Consider the following 22,703-nt stretch of genomic DNA (forward strand, 5'->3'; position numbering starts at 1 on the left):
AGTACTTATTCCACCTTACTATATGTGGAGTTTTATTCCTTATACAAGGAATTGGGCGATTCGGATATGCGGTTGGTTACCTCGTTTACGGGCAGATGGGGCGATGGCAAATATATTGCTTGTCGTTCGCTTAAGCCTGGTTCGAGAAATGATACTCTGAACATAATTCGATTTTTATTTATAAAAAATCATTGATCTCATGTTGATGATGGACATTACCTTGCACTTACGAGAGGCCAAATAGCCCAAAACCGGTCTGCAGGTGTGCCCGTTTCAATAATTAAAATTTGAAACCGGCAGTTGTATCGCCAACAGCATATACAGGAATTATTTCTGTGAAGAACCCTGCACTGACACCTGTTTGATATAATCCAACGCCCGTCGTGTTATCAACCAGGGGATTAGTTGTTTTCTTTTAGGTATCAGTTCATGAATCTACAGTGTAGGTGTGTTGAGACTGACCTGAAGGAATTGTTCATTTGGATAATTTGATTAACAGCTAGTCTTCAAGTATGCTATATGTGAAGTTTTACTAATATGTACCATTTCAAAAAGCAATTTTTTGTTTTGTTATTTTCATATGAGGATTTTCATATATGATAATAAAAAAATCAGCAGTGGAACACAACAAAATTAAAATATTGTTTCTTGAAATAGTCATATTAGTGAAACACGAAATAGTTTGAATGAAAAATTTCAAATGCAAAAATTGAGCAGAATTATATTTCAATTGAATTGGGTGCTGTGACGAATCAATCTTCTCAACTATCTTTTTGCTATATTTCATCTGTAAAATTTTATTTGTTTTGTAAATGCCAATTTTTTCTCAATAATCTAACTTTGATGAATGTCTTTCATACTTGTTTTCATTCATTATTTGCTTCCATTTTAATTGTTGGAGATATTCTTGAGAAAGAATATGAAATTTTACGAAAGTTTGGAATACAAGATGAAGTGTTCTATCTTTAGCCCTCAAGAAGACTGATACCCAATAAAACGAAAAAACTTTCATACATATATTCGGATTTGACATCAATTTCCCTACCAATAGGTACAGATTTCTGCTGAAAAAGAATTTGTCTCACTTCTCATGAACTCATGGTCTTTTCGCTATTCATATTACCAAAACGTGAACCCTACCAAGGAAATCAGAATTTTTCACGATGAATTAATTGTTCACGATTGCAATCAACAGATCGTTAAAAACGGATTCACAAATCTTCCATTAACCACAGCGTGAAGGGTATTCTTAGATCTTCGCCTGCCCATCATTTGATACTGGCACACTTTTTTGTTCTATGGTTAAACATGGGTCTTGTCATTTTTTGTGGAATCTGAATGTTCTGAGTTATTGCCTAAATTACCGATGAAAAAGACGAAACTCTGAAACTTGCATTATTTCATTCTCAGATGAATTTTCCTTTTCATATCCAGTCTACCTGTAATTTGAAACGGAGAGTTTCGAGCAAAATACATTTCTCAAAAGGTTTTTCGAAAACCAAACCTCAACTGATATGAACTGTTATTTGCTGATGAATCGCACATCGTGTTATTTTATTGGTAATAATAGTACGCTTTTCAATAATCTCTCAATATACACTGCATTTCTTTAATATCCCCCCTTTTATTCTTTGAACGGGTCAACCCAAAAAATTTAAATTTGGGAGAATGAAATAATAATTTGTCCAAATACACAACTACCGATAGTGTACATAACAAAAAGCCCCCAGGTCATCCGTCCATTCCGGAAGAATAGCTAGTGCAAATAATTGGTGAGATGGTAGTAAATCCTGAACAGTCAACTCATTCCGTCGCGAATATTTGTGGTGTCTCCTTCTACTATCTGGAGACTTTTGGAGAGGAATAAGTATCATCCATACAAAATTAAAATGGTACACCAATTAACTGAAGAACAGAATTCTGCGAAATTATGACGGAAACAATGCAAGGCATGCTACCTATCTCCACAATATTTGTTTTAGTGACGAATATACATTTTGTTCAAACGACAATGTTCACAGACAAAATTCCCATTATTGGACTGACACCAACCCTCACATTTTCCGGGAAACACATACTCAATATCTAGAAAAAATCACATTTGGGAAGGAATATTGTGAAACCATATTGTAGAACCTCTATTTATTGATAAAAATTCAAAAGGGGAACTGTGAATTAATATGCTGGAAACTACTGTTGACCTTCTCATCACTGAAATCATCAAAGCAAATCCAAATGAATTCGATATGGATATTGTATTCCAACAAGATGGATCACCATCACATTACTCCAGACAAGTAAGAAATTATTAGGATACTACTTTTCCCGGTCGTTGGATTGGCCGTCTAGGTCCTACAGAATGGCCAGTCCGCTCGCCAGATTTGACACCTTTGGACTTTTTTATGGGACTATCTGAAGCAAGAGATGTACGAAACTGAACCTAATTCAATATTGGATATACGGCAGAGAATCATAAATATTTGTAGAGATATTGACGTTACTGTTTTCGAAAAATGTTAGGTGTGAAATATCGGATAGGCTGTTCGTAGGTCAAGAAGTTCAAGTAAACCATTTTGAGTGTCTTCTTACTGATCTTGAGCTTATTACCTCATATTATGTAATTGAATGTCAATGTATTGAGGCAATTATTAGAAGTTCCGCCATTCCGTAGTAGTTGAAGATATTGACTTTATATTCTATGGTTCTGAAGTATTTGTCAGGAGCTTTGAAAAGATGTATCACAAAACCTCCCTTTTTATTTGATTTTTTTTCCAGATGGCGCCCAGTCGCCACTTTGAAAGTTACATCTGTCAATTGCTCTTTAAAATGAAGTATTCATACATTGATTTCATTATCCCAAATTTTAATTTTTTGAGTCGACCCGTTCAAAAAATTAAAGTGGGGGGACATTAAAGAAATACACTCTATAGATATTCATCATTTCATATTTTTTTGAACCGCTTCGGAGATGTTTTTTCTGTTCCAATTGACAAACCGAAACGAATCTTCGGATAGTCATAACAGTGGCAGAATGTTTTCTTTGTGATCATAATATTGTGATACAAAATATACTACTACGTATGCGACACTTCGTAATAACAATCACTCTCGAATAATGTATCTGTATATGAATTCATGTTTGCGAAAGCATTGTTTGTTATTATTAAAATTTCAGGAGAGAAATATTCAATGCTATTCAAAAATATTCATATTTCCATTATTGATGAACAATAATAGTTTTAGTATTGACGAACCACCATTCACGTGATCACTTTTTGAATTGCAATATTCATTGAAATTATAAATTCAATAGAAAGTTTTGTTTTAAAGTTTATTTTCATGAATTGAAACCAGTTGTGATAGACAAAAATAAACTCTATGAGCTTCACCATTGCGTAATACATATTTTTTCATAAACTACAACTCACGATTTGACCTCTACAAATCTCATTTGAAAAAAATATCACGACATGTTTCGCTAACACAGTAGCTTCTTCAACAGTGATTTCAATACATATTCAAATATTCAAATCACTGTACAAGAAGTTACTGTGTTAGAGAAACATGTCGTAGCTTCTTCAATAGTGATATGAATATTTGAATATGCATTCAAATCACAGTTGAAGAAGCTACTCTGTTAGCGATACATGTCGTGATATAGTTTTCAAATTTCAAATTTCAAAAAAAATACAACCGTGAGTTGTAGTTTATGGAATTACTATGGATCTTCAACAAGTAACGGCCGGTTAACGGACGGTTCGAAATAGAAGATTACTTCGATCTAGCAGACCACTATTATAATATTCATGCAGTCATTGTTCAATGTGGTTCTGGCGTTGAATTTGGTCATTATTACGCCTTGGTCAAAGACGAAAGGGACTGGTTTAAGTTTGACGATAGTCGTGTCACGAAGTGTTCTGGCGATGTATTGAAGCTATTGGAGCCTCTGGAGACACCATACATTTTGTTTTATGAGAGAGAGGACATTGGCAGATCAAAATCTTCAGATGATGTGGTGCTGCAGGTTTTTCCGGGTTCTCCTGCAGCTGAAAAAGCAAATGCGCCACTGGAATCAATGAAGTCGCCACGGAGCGCCAATTAATTTCTATTGTTGTTGTTTTTATTTTCATCGTTGTAATATTAAATAGTCAGTTATTAACGGAACAACCCCTCTCTGTTTTATATCAACGACTTACTGGGAAAAACCAAGAATGAAATGTATTGCTTTGCTGACAACAGCACACTTGTTTCGTCGTTCCATTTGGATCCTAGGACATCGGCGATGGATGCACATCTTCTCCGGCAGCAGGAGGTTGCATATCTTAATGAGGATCTAGAAGTGATTTCGAATTGGAGTGAAACTAACCAGGTGCAATTCAATGACACAAAATCCCAGCCATAAATTTTCTCCAAAAAATAAATGTCTCCGAACCGGATACATTTACGTCAGTTCAGACAATTCCATTTTCTGCTTCTGGTTGAAATGGACACCAACATGTCTTAGTACAAACATGTCGCTGGAATTACAAAAGTTGCTTCTCGAAAGCTAGTGAAACTTCTCCAAACCAGAAAACTATATACACAATTTTGATGCTTTATAAAGCTCAGATCAGACCTTCTATGACATATTGTTCTCATCTATGGAGCTCCGCCACAAAGCATAACCTGAAACTGCTGGATTCCATCCAGAAAGGAGCCATCTGCCTGATTAAAGACGCAAACATCACTTGCAACCTTGATTGTCTGGAACATCGAAAGAAGGTTGGAGATTTGTCTCTCTTCCATAGATACTTTCACGGGAAGTGTTCAAGTGATTTGGCACATTTGATTCCACTAAGAGCGGTATATATGAGAAATACGCGACGGACTGTAGCTGCTCGTCGTTCCGAAGTTCAACTCAGTATACCTCGAAATTCGCTGTTTGAGAACTCTTCCATTTGGAGAAATGCGTTCATGTGGGATAAACTTCCTGAGAACGTTTTTCCGAAAAGCGATTCTAATCCAATGTGAATCACTACATTCACACAGGCACCGCTGTTAGTGCGCCTTGAATATTTTCCTGTAGTGCTTATGTTTTATCCTTAGAAAAAATTAATATGCAAGTTTTATCTCAAAAAATGGGTGAATATATATTTTTTTTAATATTTGATGTTTTCAAACTCCGTGAAACCATATACTTGCTCTTCCATGGATTCGATGTTATGCATTCGAGAGCATTGACCAACCACTATTTTTGTTGTACCGTGATGAATGATGATGATCATTTATCCCTGTTTAAAAAATAAATTTTACAGCAAGAGTAAAAGTCCATCGAAAAGTCCACCGAAGAATTTCTTTTGAATTTGAGGGTGTTCCACAAGGAGTTAGCCATGAGTTCTGCACAGATTTCTGACATTTCATGATGAATGAAATCAAAGACTGTCTGAAGTTTTTCTCTGAAAGGATTTATTGAATTCGAATTTACAATTTCTATAAGTTCTGACAACGGTGTTAACAGTATGAATGCTGAAAACAGACGAGTAGATTCTGCAGGTTCATGAGATAGAGAGCAATGAGGAGAATTCTGTCTGTCAGCCTGTTTTTCCGTTATTCACGCTGTCGCTTCCATACGAACGACAACTCTCAGAAGTTGAGAAATTTGTGCGAGCTAAGGACTAACGAGGTCATACCTTTTAACGTGTGATTCCTAACACGGTTGCAGAATTATCCCAGCCTCAACCAGATAAATTCTCTCGAGAAAAATATCTGGCCGAGGCGGAAATGGAACCCACGGCCTTCCGATCGTGAGTCGGGCGCACTACCACCGCGGCCAATTCCATAATTGAGTATCAAAATTAGAAACCAAAAGTTTGAAAATGAAATGAGTAAAAAAATTATGTTGAACGGTTTCATCGAAAAAAGAGGTGTGAATAATGATGTAGATAATGTACTGAAAACTAAAAAATAATTTGGATGGTTTCCGTGTAGCAGTCATCATACCACTCTCCTCAGCAATCCACAGTATTGATGAGATGATGGAATAATAAAATCGTTGGGTGTTGTATTCACGTATTTACTCAGGTTACACTACGCCTAATGATTTTATCACTTTCTCGAATAATCCACATCGTAGATTACTGAGGAGAGTGATCTGATGATGTTGTTTCTTTTTTACTTCAATGAAACTGTTCAACATAATTTTTTTCACTTATTACATTTCATTTGCAATCTGTCATTTGGTATCTCAGCGCTGAGTTCAAAAAGTGCTCTACCAAGCTTATTTCAAATTATTGTGACAAAACCGAGTTTGAATTTCATTAGTTCGGACTTTCATTGTCTGATATCATACAAAATGATTCAAAATTCCTGACAAAACTAATAAAAAAAGGAGAATCGAAAATGAATAGTTGAAAATAAGAATTTCATATTGAGCAAAAAAAATTTGCTTAATATACACTTCCACTAGTCATAGCCAACATATATATGAAGTGATTTGGAACTCTGGCCATTAAAGAAGCCCACAAGAAGCTTCGAATCTGGTTGAGATATGTTGAGTTCATTCATAATATGGAACCATGGAAAAACTGAACTGGACGCCTTCCTGAAACAGATCAGCATCGTAAGACCTTCCATAATTTTCACAATGGAGAATGGAGACGTATTCTTAGACGTATTGGTGAAGAGGACCGACACTAAGTAGGAAAAATCTGTATACCAAAAACCCATTCACACGAGACAGTATCTGAACCACAAATCCAACCATTGCTATTATATCTTGCTTTCAGGCTCTTTAATACAAAGAAAGGTCTCGAGAAGGAACCTGACATCATCAAAAATTATCTTCAACAAAATGGCTACTCCAAAGCGATGGTGGAACAGACTCTGGCTAAAAGACAGCAGGAGCCTCGCAAGAAATAGAAGCCGTTACTACCAGTGCTTGCACTTTCCTACATCAAAGGATTATCGAAAAGGGTAAAAAGAATTTGATCCAAGTACAATATGAGAACCTGCTTCTGATGAGGAAACACTATCCGTAGCTGCCTAACAAAAACCAAGCCACCAAAGGCGGACTGCGATTCCAAGAATTGCATTCACTGGATACCCTGTGAGTGTGAAAAACCCTATATTGGTGAAACTAAGAGGCCATTGAATATTCGCATTACTGAGCACTAGAAACACACACAGCAAGGGAAAACCAGCAAATCAGAAATAGCACAGCATGTTTGGACCCATCAACATAACATCGAGTGGTCCTAAGCTCAGATCATACACAGAGAGAAATATTGGTATGGAAGGAAATTCAAAGAAGTTGCATACATGTTGTTAAACAATAAATTCAGCCAAGCCAGCGTAGAAATACGCCACATATGGAAATCCATCATCAAGCGAAAAATGGCCAACTCACATCAAACAGTAATCTCCCACTTAACCGGTGAAGCGGAAAAAAGAAAGAGCAGATGAGTGAAAGTACTTGAATTATCCATAAATAATCATCTCTCGAAGGAATTAGTCCAATCATCACCCGAAGACGATTGTGGATTCTGACAATCGAAACGTCGTGAAATAAATTGGCTTGTAATTTTTTAACTTTCTATTATCATTTTTTGTTCAACTGTTCTATTTTTACTTGTATTTTAAGTTACTTTCATTTCAGGATTTGTTTTTTTTTTTGAATATGAATATAATTGTTAATTTCAGCTATGCATCTTCAATTCTTCTTTTTTTATTATTTCTTTCAGGGATTTCAAAACCATTTTATAAATCAAACAATGAAAGTCCAAACCAATGAAATTCATCATGAAACATTGTCAATCACCTTCAAACTGAAACAAAATTTGTTTTCAACTACTTTTATTCAGCTGTTTAGATTGAAAAGAACAGTTTCTTCGCCACATCACAAATTTCTAATGTGATAGTGTCCACTTTCCGAGTCTATGTTTTTCTTCTTGTATTTTGTTAGGAATCATATTTTTTGAATGAACTGTCAGTTCAGTGATCAAGTTAGTTGTTTGAGACTATTTTTTGGATAGTTTCCCGGTTTTGCCATGATCTTCTATGGTTATGATCTGCAAACGTACGTATCAAGAAGAGTACTTCGACCATGACACTGAAGATGACTGTCGCAGTTGCAGTCGAAACGTTTGGATATCATTACCAACGAGGGCCATGGCAAAACCCGAAAACCATTCGAAACACATATTTTGGAGTCAGCAAGTCCTCAAGGTTCATTTGTGAATGAAACTAATTAAAGTACAACTTCCCTGATCTTTGATGGGCACCGTCAGTGTTGAATAATGTATCTCAACTGTTCTTGGTTTGAAAAAAGATTGCCTACTAGATTTTATCATCCAACTCGAAACAGTTATTCTTCAATAGTCATAAAAACACACTTCCATTGTTATATCAACGAGCTAGAAAGTCAGTCGCTCATGTTCATAATACATGTCACGAAAATATCGTAATTTGATCATTACAATCTCTTTGCAGGACTCCCCAGATGGAAACTCGACCATGTCAAAGATCTCATTCATCCCCACAAGACTAGACAATGGACGAACGCTTACGTGCAGAGCATCTAATCACCTGGTCCAGAACGGTGTAGAAGAACATAGCGTGAAATTGAACGTTTTCTGTAAGTTCTTCCAATGAATATAAAAAGCGCTACATTGTTAATTATAAGATGTCTCGAAGGGGATTTCTTTGTTTGCTACGCCTTCCTCGTAACTCCTCTGTTCTATTAACAATTGAGCTCTTTTTTGTCGTTCCTTTCCTTTCACGTCGAGTGATTTTATATCAACTGGGGGCGATGGGGTCTTTTGAAATTATTCAAAATCAGTGATGAATATTTTCATTGATATTACTTCATTGAATTAGTAGGTTTATCAATAATTCAAAAAATTTAATTGTGTATTGATTTTGAACTATTCGTGAATATGTTTATCGAAATATTTTTCTTTCGAAATTTCACAAATATGACTCTTAATTGTTTGATTCGATTTTTATTGCGAATGCTCTACAATTCAATACGAAACAGACGAAACCAATCAGTGATAGTCATTTCATAATACTCATATGTTTTTCTACAGAAAGCTGTTTTTAATGAGGTATTTTGAATATGTTGAGGTTGTTATTGAAGAAAGTTAAAACTACATCCATTTTCCAATTTGAAAGCCCAGGAATCTATAGTGTTTTTCATTCCAATAAATGGAATTTATAACTGTCTTTTATGGCTATGAAATGAACGGACAATGGAAAAAAAATTCAATACTCAGCGTCCTTCAGAAGGTCGACCAGACCACAAATCTCTCGAAAATATTCTTGAAAAAGAAATTGGTACTCTCACGAATAGACTACGGAGGATGATGCTGAAAATAAACTACATTATTGGGGAATGCATGTATATTGCCGATACGTTGCCGAGGGCTTATTCATTGAATCCAGTGAGGGAAGACCCTGAACTTCAAAATGTCGTAAATTTCATTGCCAAAAAGTCAGCAATTACAGAAGAGTGGAAACGGGATTTTCAAAAACAGACCAATGAAGATCCAATTCTGCAAAAGAAATGAATTGCCACGTTATAGACATTATGTCAAAAGGCCTGCTAGTTCATACTGGAATATGAGAGAATGAATATCAATTGGGTACAATGTTTTGTTTCTTGATCACAAATTAGTGGTAGCTTCGAATCTGAGGACTATAATGTTGGAGGATTCACATGAAGCATTAGGGAACGAAAAAAATAATAAAATAATAACAAGGCATTGCATATTTCAGCCAAGAATAACAAAGAGTATAAAAATGAAGTTGCAAGTTTTGAAATTTGTAACAAATTTCGAAATGAAATAAAAAAAAGGAACATACGAAGTTTCTGATGGAGCTTGAGAGGATATTGCAACTGATGTATTGTGATTCATAGGTGTGAATTATTTTGTAGTAATAGATCATTTCTTGAACTGGTTAGTAATCAAGAAATTGGAAGGGAAGACTGAACGAAATATTTGCTAGAAACGGTATACCAGAAGCACTGGTTTCAGATAGTATGCCGTTCAATAGTTATTAATCAGTTTCATTTATTTGTCAAAGAATAGGATATACAATCAACAATAAGGTCTCCAGTATACCCGCAATCAAAAGGTTAAGCGGAACGAGCCATCCAGATTGCGAAAAACATGTTGAGGAAGGCTAAGGTACAGCGTACGTATATTTATGTGATGCTAATTGAATACTGAAATACACCCCTCAATCAATTAAACAAATCTTCATCACAAATTATACTGAATGACTCAGACTCAGAATGAAACTGCCCATTTTGAAAAGTGAGCTGATGCTAAATATCACTGAAAGGAAAGAGAATATCAGCACATGAAAAACCAAAATGTTATTACACTAGAAGAGCAAAAGTCTTTTGGCCTACTATAAATGAACAGGATGATGACTATTACAGAAGAGAAAAAGTTCGGGAGAAAGGTGGAATAAAGAAAGTTCATACATCTCCTAGGGCCTATGAGACAAATGACAGTCCACTTTTGAGAAACGGTAAATTCTTCAGGTCGGAACACACTAATTATAAGTGTGTCATGACTGGATGAAAGTAAAACAGAGCTGGAAACAAAATCACCCTCAACTTCTATTTCCGCCATCCCTAGAAAGTCTAAAAGAAGGATTGAAATAACATCAAAATTTCAAGACTTTGAATTATGTAAGTAATCAAACTTGAACGGAGAGATGTTATGTATTATACTTTTGATGACAACTAGATATGGGTATTAGGATTAGGAACTGCCATGTTTGTTGTAAGTCACGGAAATACGGAGTTGAATGGTTAGCTGTACATGTTATCATTTCCCTTTATATATTATATATTCAATGAAGAAAATCAAATTTATAATAGTTTTCAACACCAAAAACATTCACTTGTGGACCAGACCTCAATTGCAAACAGCTTTCTGTATCTGTATCTGTAGAGTAGGGAGGGTGAGTCTAAGCTCACGCACTTAGGCCACATGTGAACCATTGTACATCCTCTCGAGGAGTTGTCCTCCTAGGTCATCGTCCAAACTGTTCTTTTCAGGAAAGTGGACAGGTCGCTGGAGACATCTCCTTTATATCGGCAGGTGTAGGCCAAGACTCGCCGAACACACACTCTCTCATTGACGATAACTCCGGGCACTCGCACAGGACATGCCTGACAGTCTCATCTTCCTGTTCACACATCCTGCATAGAGGTGTGTCCACTAGCCCCATATTATGTAGGTGTTTCCGTAGCTGACAGTGGCCAGTCATAAATCCTACTGTAAGGCGTAGATTTTTCCTGGTCATCGCCAGATATTTCTTCGGCGCCAGCTTCTCAGGGTCGCCCAAGGTGATCTTGTCAAGATTACATCCTTTGATTCCATCTCCTTTCTTCAAGGATGGAGCAGTTCCGCAATTGTCGAAGTAATCAGGCCGTGGGTGCCACTGGGTCCTGAAATTCTCAGTCCAGCCGCTTCCTTGGCCAAAGAGTCGGCAATGTGATTAGCTTCACTCCTGTCGTGCCCTTTAACCCACCTCAGGACAATGTTATTATCTACCGAGGCTTCAGCTAAATCTTGGTGGCACTCTAGTACTAGCCCTGAGGTAACATGCTGTCTGTTCAAGTCTAATAGTGCTTGTCTGCTATCATTGCAGATTGCTATGTTTTTGCCAGAAAGTCCTTTCTTGGTTATTTCTTTTGTAGTGATTGAGATACCAGCCAGTTCTGTTTGGACCACGCTGGTATTTCATCCCATTCCCCACTCAATCCTTAGGCTTAGTGATCTGGAGTACACTCCACATCCTGAGCCTTCTTTGGTTTTTGAGACGTCTGTATGAATCCATATTGCATTTGTAGCATCTAACTCTGTGTTCTGCTTGATTTGTATTTTGTAGGGTTTATTGAACACAAACCTGGGTTCAATTGCATCTCTTGTTGCCTGCTACAGAGGTTGCGCAGTAAGGGCTTCCCGCCATAGGCCCAGCCTCAGTTGACCCATTCCTACTTCGAGGTTCACACCAGCCGTGCGCAATCGTACCATGGCCATTAACGCAACCTCCTTAACGTACATATCCAGAGGGGTCAGACCCGTGATTAATTTCATTGCCGCAGTTGATGTTGTTCTCATGGCTCCTGTGATGTTTATTGCAAACAGCTTCATTTCTTTGACTTGTGTTGGAGCTATATTTTCTTTTGATTATCTTATATTCCCAAAAGCTGTTCACAAAATGTAATGATTGACAAAGATATGTCATTTGATGGATTGACGAATTTGAAAAGTGTCAATGATGGAATCATAAAATGTCTATTAATAATTTTCATTTTCATCAGTGGCATCCTTTCGAAGATATATAACAACTCAAACCTGCCTTATCTTTCAGTTTCATTAAATCACAATTCAAAAAACAATCTCGTCGAACGTAAAAAGACCATTTGGTAGACGAAATCCCGGGCGCTTTCGAACAATCATACATCCGTAAACAGCAATATAAAATCAAGCCACGGGGTGATTGCCGCAAAACGGCGGATAATCTCTGGAAAGAGGATTGAAGCTTTTGTGTTTTCAGATGTGCCCATTCTCCACCTGTCCTTGGGCTCCAACCTGAATCCCGAGGACATCGAAGAGGGAGACGATGTTTATTTTGAATGCAAAGTGAACGCCAACCCCTGGGCATACAAAGTTCTATGGAAGCACAACGTAAGTCTTTTCACTTCCTTTTTTTCTCGTTTCGCCAGTTTCGGGCAGATCCAATTAGTGTGTGGATATATTGATTTCCCAACTCGAGGGTGAATAATTTGCTTGTTGAGCAGGGCTTATTTTGTGACTGGCGAGGAAAAAAAATATATGAATCCTTTTTCAAATATTGAACTTTCCTCATATAACGAAATAATACTCACTTTCATATTTCAAGAAACGGATGAAGAAACCAAATTTTAATTTCGTTCGGTATTTGATGATCTAGAAAACGAAAACAGCTCGTTTTAATGAGCGACTAGGAATCCGACTCTCAATACTATATTCTCGTCCATGTTAGTTGATTTTTTGGTTGCCCAACTTTTGAAAGTTTCCGTTTGTTGTGTGTTGATAATTGATGGGGAGCGAGGATGTTTACTAATTCAAAATTGAAAATTTGATTTGGAACTGTATAGAGCTTGGCTATTTTCTGTCTCTTCTGGAATCTCCTTACAATTGAATAGTCAATCAAGAAAGAGTTGCGTATATTAAAAATTTCATACTTGAAATAATGTTCCCAAGATATGTGATGAAAATTCAAAAGTATATTTTAATTTTCTTGCTATAAATTCAACTAAATATCCAGAAATGTATTCCCATGTTGTTGTCATCATGATATCCCATGATATCTTTCGAAACAAAACTATATCTGTCCATTCCATTTAGATCATCTCGTGAATGATCAAATGGCGCCCTCAATGTGAAAAATATATAGCAAGCATCTGCAATATGGTGTCAGGCTCTTCGCAGCAGGCCCTGCACCTGGAGTCAGGAACTTCTATACCCATCATGTGACTGAGGTTTCCAAAATTTTATCGACTTCAACCCATTCGATCTGAGGAAAACGAAGATGAGGTACTTTGATAAGCTGAAGTTTTCAGTGTAGAAAACCATTCACCGTTTTGTCTATCCATGTCCATAAAAATTAAGTAATTCGGACCTTCTACTGAAAAAAAACGTGTAGTTTCCTGAAGATGATTTTATCTTCGGCTTCATCTTAAAAAAAGTAGTTCATAGTTATTCGTCCCAACTCTGCTCTGCTCAATGAATTGAAATCATGTCCCAGCGGAAATATTGGTTGATTTATTTTTTCATAAGCAAATTTTACGCAAATTTTGAACTTCAGTAAAAATTTGAAATATCTTCTGGCTTGATAAAAAGAGAAAAAGAATATTTCAAGTTATTATTGAACATTTTCCAACAGAAATTGTAGATTTAAGAACTATACAGGGTGTTAATTAAGTATGTACCATAAATTTAACAGACGATTCTTTAAGTAATTTTGAGGCGGAATATTTATATGAACATGGGTCTGCAAATACTTCGTTTTCAAGATACAGGGTGTTAAAATAAAAAAAAGGTAATGAATCGAAGAGGTTTTTTGTATTGAAGTGTATAATTTTTAAAATTCTTGCAAAGCGCTTTCGACTTTCGTCATCATCAGTGTTCACTTGGAAGTAAGTGATCTAGTTGAAAAGGGAATTTAGTGATAATTGAAGTTGTGAAATTTTTTAAGGTTAAGAAATTTGAAAAAATTGTTTGAGATTACTTACTTGTCAGGCAACAGGAAGTATCAAATTAAGTAAATTGCACATTTGTAATATTTGACTCATATAAAACAAAATAGGCTTATAGCCAAGAAAATACATTTTTGGATTGAGGCCATGTGGTTCAGGCAAAGAATCATATGAAGAAGGACAACTTGAGACAGAATGTTTCAAGTGTCATGTTAAAATAATGGTACCAACTTGAGGAGGGATCCATTATGGATTTGATTGAATATGTAGAGGAAAAATATTGAATAAATTATATTAATAAACTGTGATTAATTGATAATTCATAATCCTCTTATGAAGGGGAAGGAAATCTCTGTTTAAGTTTACTAGAGTATTCGAACAATGATAATTGTTGGAAAGTTCATTAGAAATCTCTAACTCTTCAAATGAGTCAAGTCTATTGGGACTAAAGTTGTGATTGTGAAATTTCATGTGGTGGCCAAAAGCAGATTTTTCGGGTTTTGTTAAATGTTCATTAATACGAGTAAAAAGAAGTCTACATGTTCAACCAATGTAAGATGCCGAACAATCAGAACATCAGAACATCTTACATTGGTAGAACCTGTAGACCTTTTTTTCCTCGTAATAATGAACATTCAAAAAAACCCGACAAATCTGTTTTTAGCCACCACATGAAATTTCACAATCACAACTTTAGTCCCAATAGAATGTCCAAAATATCACATGAAATAGATAATAAAAATTTCCTTAGACTTGACTTGTTTGAAGAGTTGGAGATTTCTGAAAAACTTTCCAACAATGATCATTGTCCGAATATTCTAGTAAACTTAAACAGAGATTTCCTTACCCTTCATAAGAGGATTATGAATTATTAATCAATCACATTTTATTAATACAATTTATTCAATATTTTTCATCTACATATCCAATCAAATCCATGATGGATAACTCCTCAAGTAGGTACAATTGTTTTAACATAACACTTGACACATTCTGTCTCAAGTTGTCCTTCTTCATATGATACTTTGACTGAACCACATGGCCTCAATCCAAAAATGTATTTTCTTGGCTATAAGCCTATTTTGTTTTATATAAGTCAAATATTACAAATGTGCAATTTACCTAATTTGATACTTCCTGTTGCCTGACAAGTAAGTAATCTCAAACTATTTTTCCAAATTTCTTAACCTTAAAAAATTTTACAACTTCAATTATCACTAAATTCCCTTTTCAACTAGATCACTTACTTTCAGGTGAGCACTGATTATGACGAAAGTCGAAAGCGCTTTGCAAGAATTTTAAAAATTATACACTTCAATACAAAAAACCGACTTAAAAATGTACGCCACTGACTTTTATGCAATTTTTATCATTTCTTTGGATTGAGCGATTCAAAATACAAATTTTTTGTCTCCTGAATTTTTTCGTATCTTGCTTAGTTTTTAGGAAAAAAAGTCGACCTAATTGCATATCCCTGGACCACACAAGGAATAACATGGGGAATCAAATGTTTCTTCCAGAAATTATCATTTTTACAATTTTTCATTACTAATTATGTAACAATAACAACAAATATTAAATAACATCAACATCTAGACGAACGAATTGCACTAAATTAGGTGTTGGAAATGGCGTCCTTTGGCTTCAATACAACCGTCTAGCCGCCGCATCATTGAATTTCGCACTCTTCTGAAAATACCTGGCGTATTTTTTATTATATCACATGAAATAATGATTTTATTCCGTACATCCTCTTCACTATGAATAGCAGTTTTGTATATCAACGCTTCAAGGTGTGCCCAAAGAAATTAATCTAAGGGACTCATTTCGGGCGAGCGAGGTAGCCATGGGTGTGGGCCTGCTCTCCCAATCCAGCGATTATGGTGATTTTCATCCAAAAATTGCCGTGCCACTACAATAAAGTGTGGTGGAACACCATCGTGCATGTACCACATACGGAATATTTCCATTACTGGAATTTCTTCTGAAAGTCCAGGTGGAACAAATTCTAAAAATCTTCGATATTCTCCTCCATCAAGTCTAGGTGGAAGGAAGTGAGGCCCAATGAGATGGTCACCGACAATTCCAACCCAAATATTGAAAGAAAACTGTTCTTGAAAATCATTTTCTATCAAGGCGTGTGGATTGTTTCCATCCCAAATGTGATTGTTGTGGAAGTTAATAATTGAATTGCGAGAAAAACAAGCTCCATCTGTAAACAATATCGACTTAGAAAACCTGGATTTATTCTTATTTTACCGCGTAACCAATTAGAAAAAGCTAGTCTTACAGGCAAATCTCTGGGCAATAGAGCTTGCACACGTTGCATGTGATAGGGATATAGCTGCTGGGCTCTTAAAATCTGCCACACTGTTACAAGGGTAATATTCAGTTCCTCAGCTATTTTCCGAATACCATTCGTATCGCTGCAGACCTCCCAATGACAATCGTCGATCTTTTAAAGCTGCCTGTCTCAGAAAGCCGTGCATGGAGAGGTACAAAAGTTCTTCTATTAGGCATTTCACGCTGAGAAAATCTTTCATGGTAAATGCGTCTTGCGGAATTCGAGTTTCTGTGAGCCATTCCATAACAAAAATGCATATATGCCATTTCACTGTTAGTAAATTGAACCATGTTTTACAAAAATGGTTCGAAAAATAACCACTAAACACACTTTTTATAACAATTATAAATTAAAAGTTTATGAAGTTGACAACAACTGTCAAGTTGTTTATGAAATGCTGCGTTCGTTTTCCAAGGCAACCCTTGATTATTATTATTATTCATGGTATTTTCAGAAGAGTGCGAAATTCAATGATGCGGTGGCTAGACGGTTGTATTGAAGCCGAAGGGAGCCATTTCCAACACTTTATTTAGTGCAAAGCCGAAATTGCAAAGAACATGGCAAAAAAAATTCATTAAGAAAACGCACTGTGAAATTCGAATTGATCCCACATCCACCATATTCGTCAGATTTGGCCCTCAGCGACTAGTGGCTGTTCGCATACCAGAATGAAGAACTTATTGCTGGAATCGAAGCATATTTTGATTCAAAAGCGTTCCTCAAAAGCGGTAACGGAATGTTGGAGCGGAGCTGAAATGATTGTGTGGCTCTTGATGGTCACGATGTCATAAAGTCATTTCTGAACAGAAAAAAATGCGTTGCCTTTCTCAGGCCCGGGACTTTCCGGCCCTTGAGATATATTGTCATCTATAGTTAACTCCAGTGAATTTCTCCACTCTTTGATAGTTTGTATTTTAGGGACAGAGTGAAAGAAGTACAACTTCGATACCGTCTCGGGTACATCATTTGTGATTGTTGTTCGCGAAATAATTTTCAATTATAATATTATCAAAAAAATCATTATTGGCAGTAGAAAACGCTAGTTACAGTAACTGTATGTGGTTTCCATAGTCTGTTGGAATTTTGTGCGTCTTTTCGCTGGCGCAAGTGGCTGGAATCTTCGTTAAGGTTGAAAGTACCTCTAACGTCAGGCAGAAATTGCAACAGACGACAGCTTCAAAAGCAGAAACATTTCAGTAACCGTAGTTTTATCATCATCTCTCAATTTTTTTGAAAATGATGCTGGGATCATGCAGAATGAATTGTGTCTGAACTTTCGAATAAGTACTGATCAAAGTAACCACAGGCATATATAATGGTTATTTTTCTCTCTACATTAGAAAACAATTCAACTTAAATATAATATCAGTTCGTTATTTTCAGAATCATAAAGTATACTCACATTTTTCATTCGTTTATTGATCCATTCAAAACTCTTAATAGGTTTGATAGACACTCCACTCCAGTTCAACTCCAGTATTAAAATGTAGCTAATGTAATGAATGTAGCTAATGTAATGAACTTTATATGGAGGAAAGTGAAACAGCATTGAGACTTGATGGCTTCGTAACTATTACACTGGCGATTGATCGAAATATTCTATGGATATTTCACATAATAATTTATGCGAAAGATATCTTAGATTCGATGATACAGATCATTATAGTCGAAGCAAGTAGAATATTCGTTTGAATTTTCCCAAAACTCATTCATTTTTCAAGTTTCTGTGTCATTCATGAAATAATAAATTTCAAACTTCATGAAAATGCATTTGCAATATTTCATAACATATCTATATGGAAATAAATTTCAGCTAAATTCAGTTTTCGGTTTTTAAAGGATTTTCAAGCATTTGAACGGTATTTTTATAATTTTTTCTAATTATTTGACTTGATTCATGCACCGACTGAAATGAATGAAACATTGATTGTTAAGGGAAAACCGGATTCAAATCTGTTGAGCCGATTAAAATTAATGAAATACTGGATGTTGAGGGAAAACCTGACTCAAATCTTGGTCAGATTATCCAATTCAAGGAATGAAGAAACGCCCATCTATGGTAATATAAAACCGATAGCATTTGATGGTGTATATCCCAGTTGTAAACGAAACCTAGTAAAAACCCGCAAACAAAGACCAAGAAACCCTAAAAATATCTTCGACATAGCCTCAATAGTTTTTTCCCAAAAATCTTCGATTTGTATACATATATGCATATAATAATAATAAACAGCTGCTGATGAACTCGGTTTTGGTTTTCGACAGTGAGAGAGGTAATCACAACTCTGTCACCGAGTTGGAACCAGTTCAGCAAAAAAATCATATAAAAGCCGCAGATATCACCTCACTTTTGGAGAAACATAAGAATAAGCCAATGCATGGGGTATTCTTCAATAACAGTGAAGACCTTGGCTTATCAAAGTGCATGAGTTTCGCTTTCCTGAGGTCAAGTGGGCTGAAGTCGGAAACTGAGGGGTCCATCATGGCTTGCTAGGATGGTGTCTTCACCACAAGGTGCAGGGCCTGCCGCGAGGCGTCCGAGACCCTAATGCACTTGTTGTCAGCATGTTCAGCATAGGCGGTCTCGGCCTATATCCATCGACATAACGCGGCCCTTAGAGTAGTATATTACCATCTACCTCACCCTCACGTTATTGAAGAGACACCGGTGTTGCCCTACGCTCCAGGGGATATTGAATCGGTTGTGGGGAATGAGAAGTGCCAAATTTGTTAGAACTATCCGTTCTCCACCCTCAGGCTAATACAAGTTGATACGCCTGATGTAGAGCAAGACCACCAGAGTAAGACGATATTTGTCGTGGAGTTTTCAGCAACTGGCAAGACGAATATTTTCCGAAAGAAAATATCGAGATTTCCTCTTCGAACTCTATGCAGACTACTTTGTCAAGATATTGGTTCTGATTATCGGAGTCCTTGGTGGAATGATGCCCTCTCTACTCTCGAATCTTAAAATCATACCGGCTTGCCGCACTAAGACAGCAATCTCAGCCGGACAGATGCACAAGGCTGTCATTCTTGGCTCATTGCGCTTGCTCAGGGCACATGATTCTCGTACCCAATGATCACTTACCCCACGGTGTAAGGAGTGGTCGTTGGTTGATAATGCTGGCGCGCCCTCCCAAATGAATCGGGGATTCTGGAATAGGGCCTGAACAGCGCATACTACGGTGAAACATAATAATAATAACAATGAATCGACTTCATTCTTCTGAATGTTTACACAAATAATGAAAATAAATGTAATGAACAGGCGGATTATCAACATAAGCTGTTTTTCAAATCAATCTTACAAAAATTATACTTGAAAAAACAATTATATAAAAACAAGTATATGCAAGATGAATCAACCAACACAATAATACAAGCTCAATTGGAATCAGTAATTAAAAGAGTTCAGCAAAAATCGACATTCAGAGCACCAATTACTTGCAGGGTATATTGCAATGACCGTCTGATAGCCGTATTTTGAAAAATAATAGGATTCATATCCTGAAAATTAGCAAATGAAAATTTTTTCCATATCAAATGGAAATAAAAGCTTTTTCCAACACTTCCGGTTATGCCGGAAATCAGTGCCAACTTCCTCATTTCAAATGTAACACCCCATATATATTCACATTCTTAGGTACCTGGCATAATTCATTTCTAATGTGAGTTCATGTAATATGTTAATACTGATAATAATACCGATAATAATACCGATAATGAACCGTTTTCAATGTGAATATCACTGGAGTTTTTTCCCAAATACAAACCATCATTACAACATCTTGACACGTGTTTCGATCACCAAGTGATCATCTTCAACTGGAATAAGTCTCAAGTGGTTTGAGTCATACTTAGCAGATCGCACCCAGATGGTCAAAACCACTTCATACTCAAATGAAGGTAAAATTACTTGCGACGTCCCACAAGGTTCGGTACTGGGCACACTTTTATTCTTAATATACATTAATGACCTATCGTCCATAAACATCAAAGGAAAATTTACTTTATTTGCTGATGATACTACAATTTTATGGCATGCTCCTAACAACCATACGTTGTATGAACTTATTGAGAATGACATCACGAAAGTGAAAGACTGGTTTAACTCAAATATCTTGAGTTTGAATTTATCAAAAACAAAAGTAGAGTCCTATCGTTTCCAGAGTCCAGCCGTACATCTAAATAATATTCAAATTGACAACGTATCAACTTCGAAGCTCTCCTTCTGGATGTTATGCAATACGAGGAACTGCATTTGAGCTTGGATCTGCAGAAGCTAGAATGGTTTATCATTCCCTTTTTAAATCCCATATTCGTTATGGTATTTTCTTTTGGGGTGCATGTTCCACCACATGCCACCAATCAGTATTACTAATACAAAAACATGCAATACGATGCATATGCAAAGCCAAGCCTAGGGACTCTTGTCGGCCTCTTTTTGCCATTAACAGAAACCTAAATGTGGTCTCATTATTTATATATGGGACAATCTGCCTTCTCTTCAAAAATAGGGTATTGTTTAACAATTTGGACCCGCCAATGTATCAAACCAGGCAAAGATTTAGCTTTGAATTTCTGCTGCCTTCTTCGACCCAAGTCAAAGATTCCATTATTTACAACATTATTTACAAATGTTCAATCATCTCCCTCAAGCTATGAGAACCATAAATGACCTTAGAGCTCTTAAGAAAGACTTGAAAGACTTGCTTTCTGTGAGACCTTATTATATCTTAGCAGAATTCTACTAAGATGAATTCAATTGAGAAGACTAACTGTGATATCTACGGTATTTTATTGATTTGATTCAATTTAGTTAAAATTGATTCATTCAATTTTATTGACCATGTTCTTATATCCTGAACGTTTGTTATTATTTACATGCCTCTTTTCAGTTCATGTTATCACTTACTTTTAGTGATTTTACTTTTGTGATACTTTTGTTATTTCATGTTTATGTTATTTATATTTCGCACAAGGCTTTGTCAATGAGAATTTATTCTTCAGACAATGAAGTATATTTGAATTTGAAGAGGAAGATCAAACAGTTTGATCATCCTCTTGAAGGTGATCACTTGGTGATCAAATAGTTTGATCTTGCTCTTGAAGATGATTACTTGGTGATCGAAACACGTGTCGAGGTCCAGTAATATCAATTACTTCACCAGAGGCTCCAAACAGTGCATCACAAAAGCGTTCTCAATATATTCATTGGATCACTGAAAAAAATTGAGTATTTGGCTCTCAAATTATTCCCCCATTGAATTGGAAAATTTCTAAGAATACATGAATAACACCTTGACTACATCACAGCTTCACAAGTAGACCGACAGTCAATTTCATCTCCTGAAGAAGCGAACTTGGTGGATGAAAAAAAAGTATACCAGTTCTGATATTTGGGAGCAGTATAGTGTTTCGGATTCATTCTACTACAGAAGTTGTTCTACCTTAGAGTACAAATAGTTGAACATAGATTATTTTCAGTATTTTCAGTACCTTTTCATCGTGGATTGTCAACACAAAGGTGTTTCATTATTTTTAGAGAAAAGTCAGTAGCTCAGATCAGTACGAGTATATCTATATATAAATCATGTCCAATGATCGAAAATAATGATTTCAGAAAAGTAAAATATTGTCTCAAAAATTCTTAAATTATTTCATAAATCCCTCTCACATTACTATTTCATTCTGTTCTTAATTTCTCTTTTAATTCAAGTACATTATTCTTGAAAGTTTTACGTTCTTCTTCCAGCAAGACAATCCTGTTCGGTATTTAAATAGCATATTTCAGTTCCCCAGTCTATTGTTCTGCAACCACCATCTCACTTTTAATTAAGTTAATTAGAGGGGAGCATTCAGTCTCGCATTTGGAATATGCTTGGCGTAAATGACGATATTATAAGGAAATCTCGATTTCTTAAAAGTAATTAGATAAAACGTTCTGCCTTTGAATCCGCAGCCAAATTGCCCGATTAGTAAATTGGAGGAGCAACTGTACAGAATAGCTAACGATTCCACGCTCACAATTATTCAATACAACATCAAACCGGCACATCAATACGAAATACGATCAGAACGAATTGAATGTGAATTTCGAGCATCAAAAATGTT

At 36.0% G+C, this 22,703-nt stretch overlaps 1 protein-coding gene across 2 annotated transcripts in view; it reads left to right on the forward strand.

Moving 5' to 3' along the window:
- side-VI (sidestep VI) overlaps window positions 1-22,703 on the forward strand; it is an 841,483-nt gene that overhangs the window by 719,769 nt on the left and 99,011 nt on the right. For both annotated transcript variants that reach the window (XM_074171294.1, XM_074171295.1), the window contains exons 8-9: window positions 8,467-8,611; window positions 12,559-12,689. In XM_074171294.1, coding sequence (XP_074027395.1) covers window positions 8,467-8,611; window positions 12,559-12,689 — 276 coding nt within the window. The remainder of the gene's footprint in view (window positions 1-8,466; window positions 8,612-12,558; window positions 12,690-22,703) is intronic.

The sequence above is a fragment of the Leptinotarsa decemlineata genome, unplaced genomic scaffold (assembly GCF_025532065.1).
Source record: "Leptinotarsa decemlineata unplaced genomic scaffold, Ldec_3_MD MMD2_tig00000010_RagTag_RagTag, whole genome shotgun sequence".
NCBI lineage: Eukaryota > Metazoa > Arthropoda > Insecta > Coleoptera > Chrysomelidae > Leptinotarsa > Leptinotarsa decemlineata.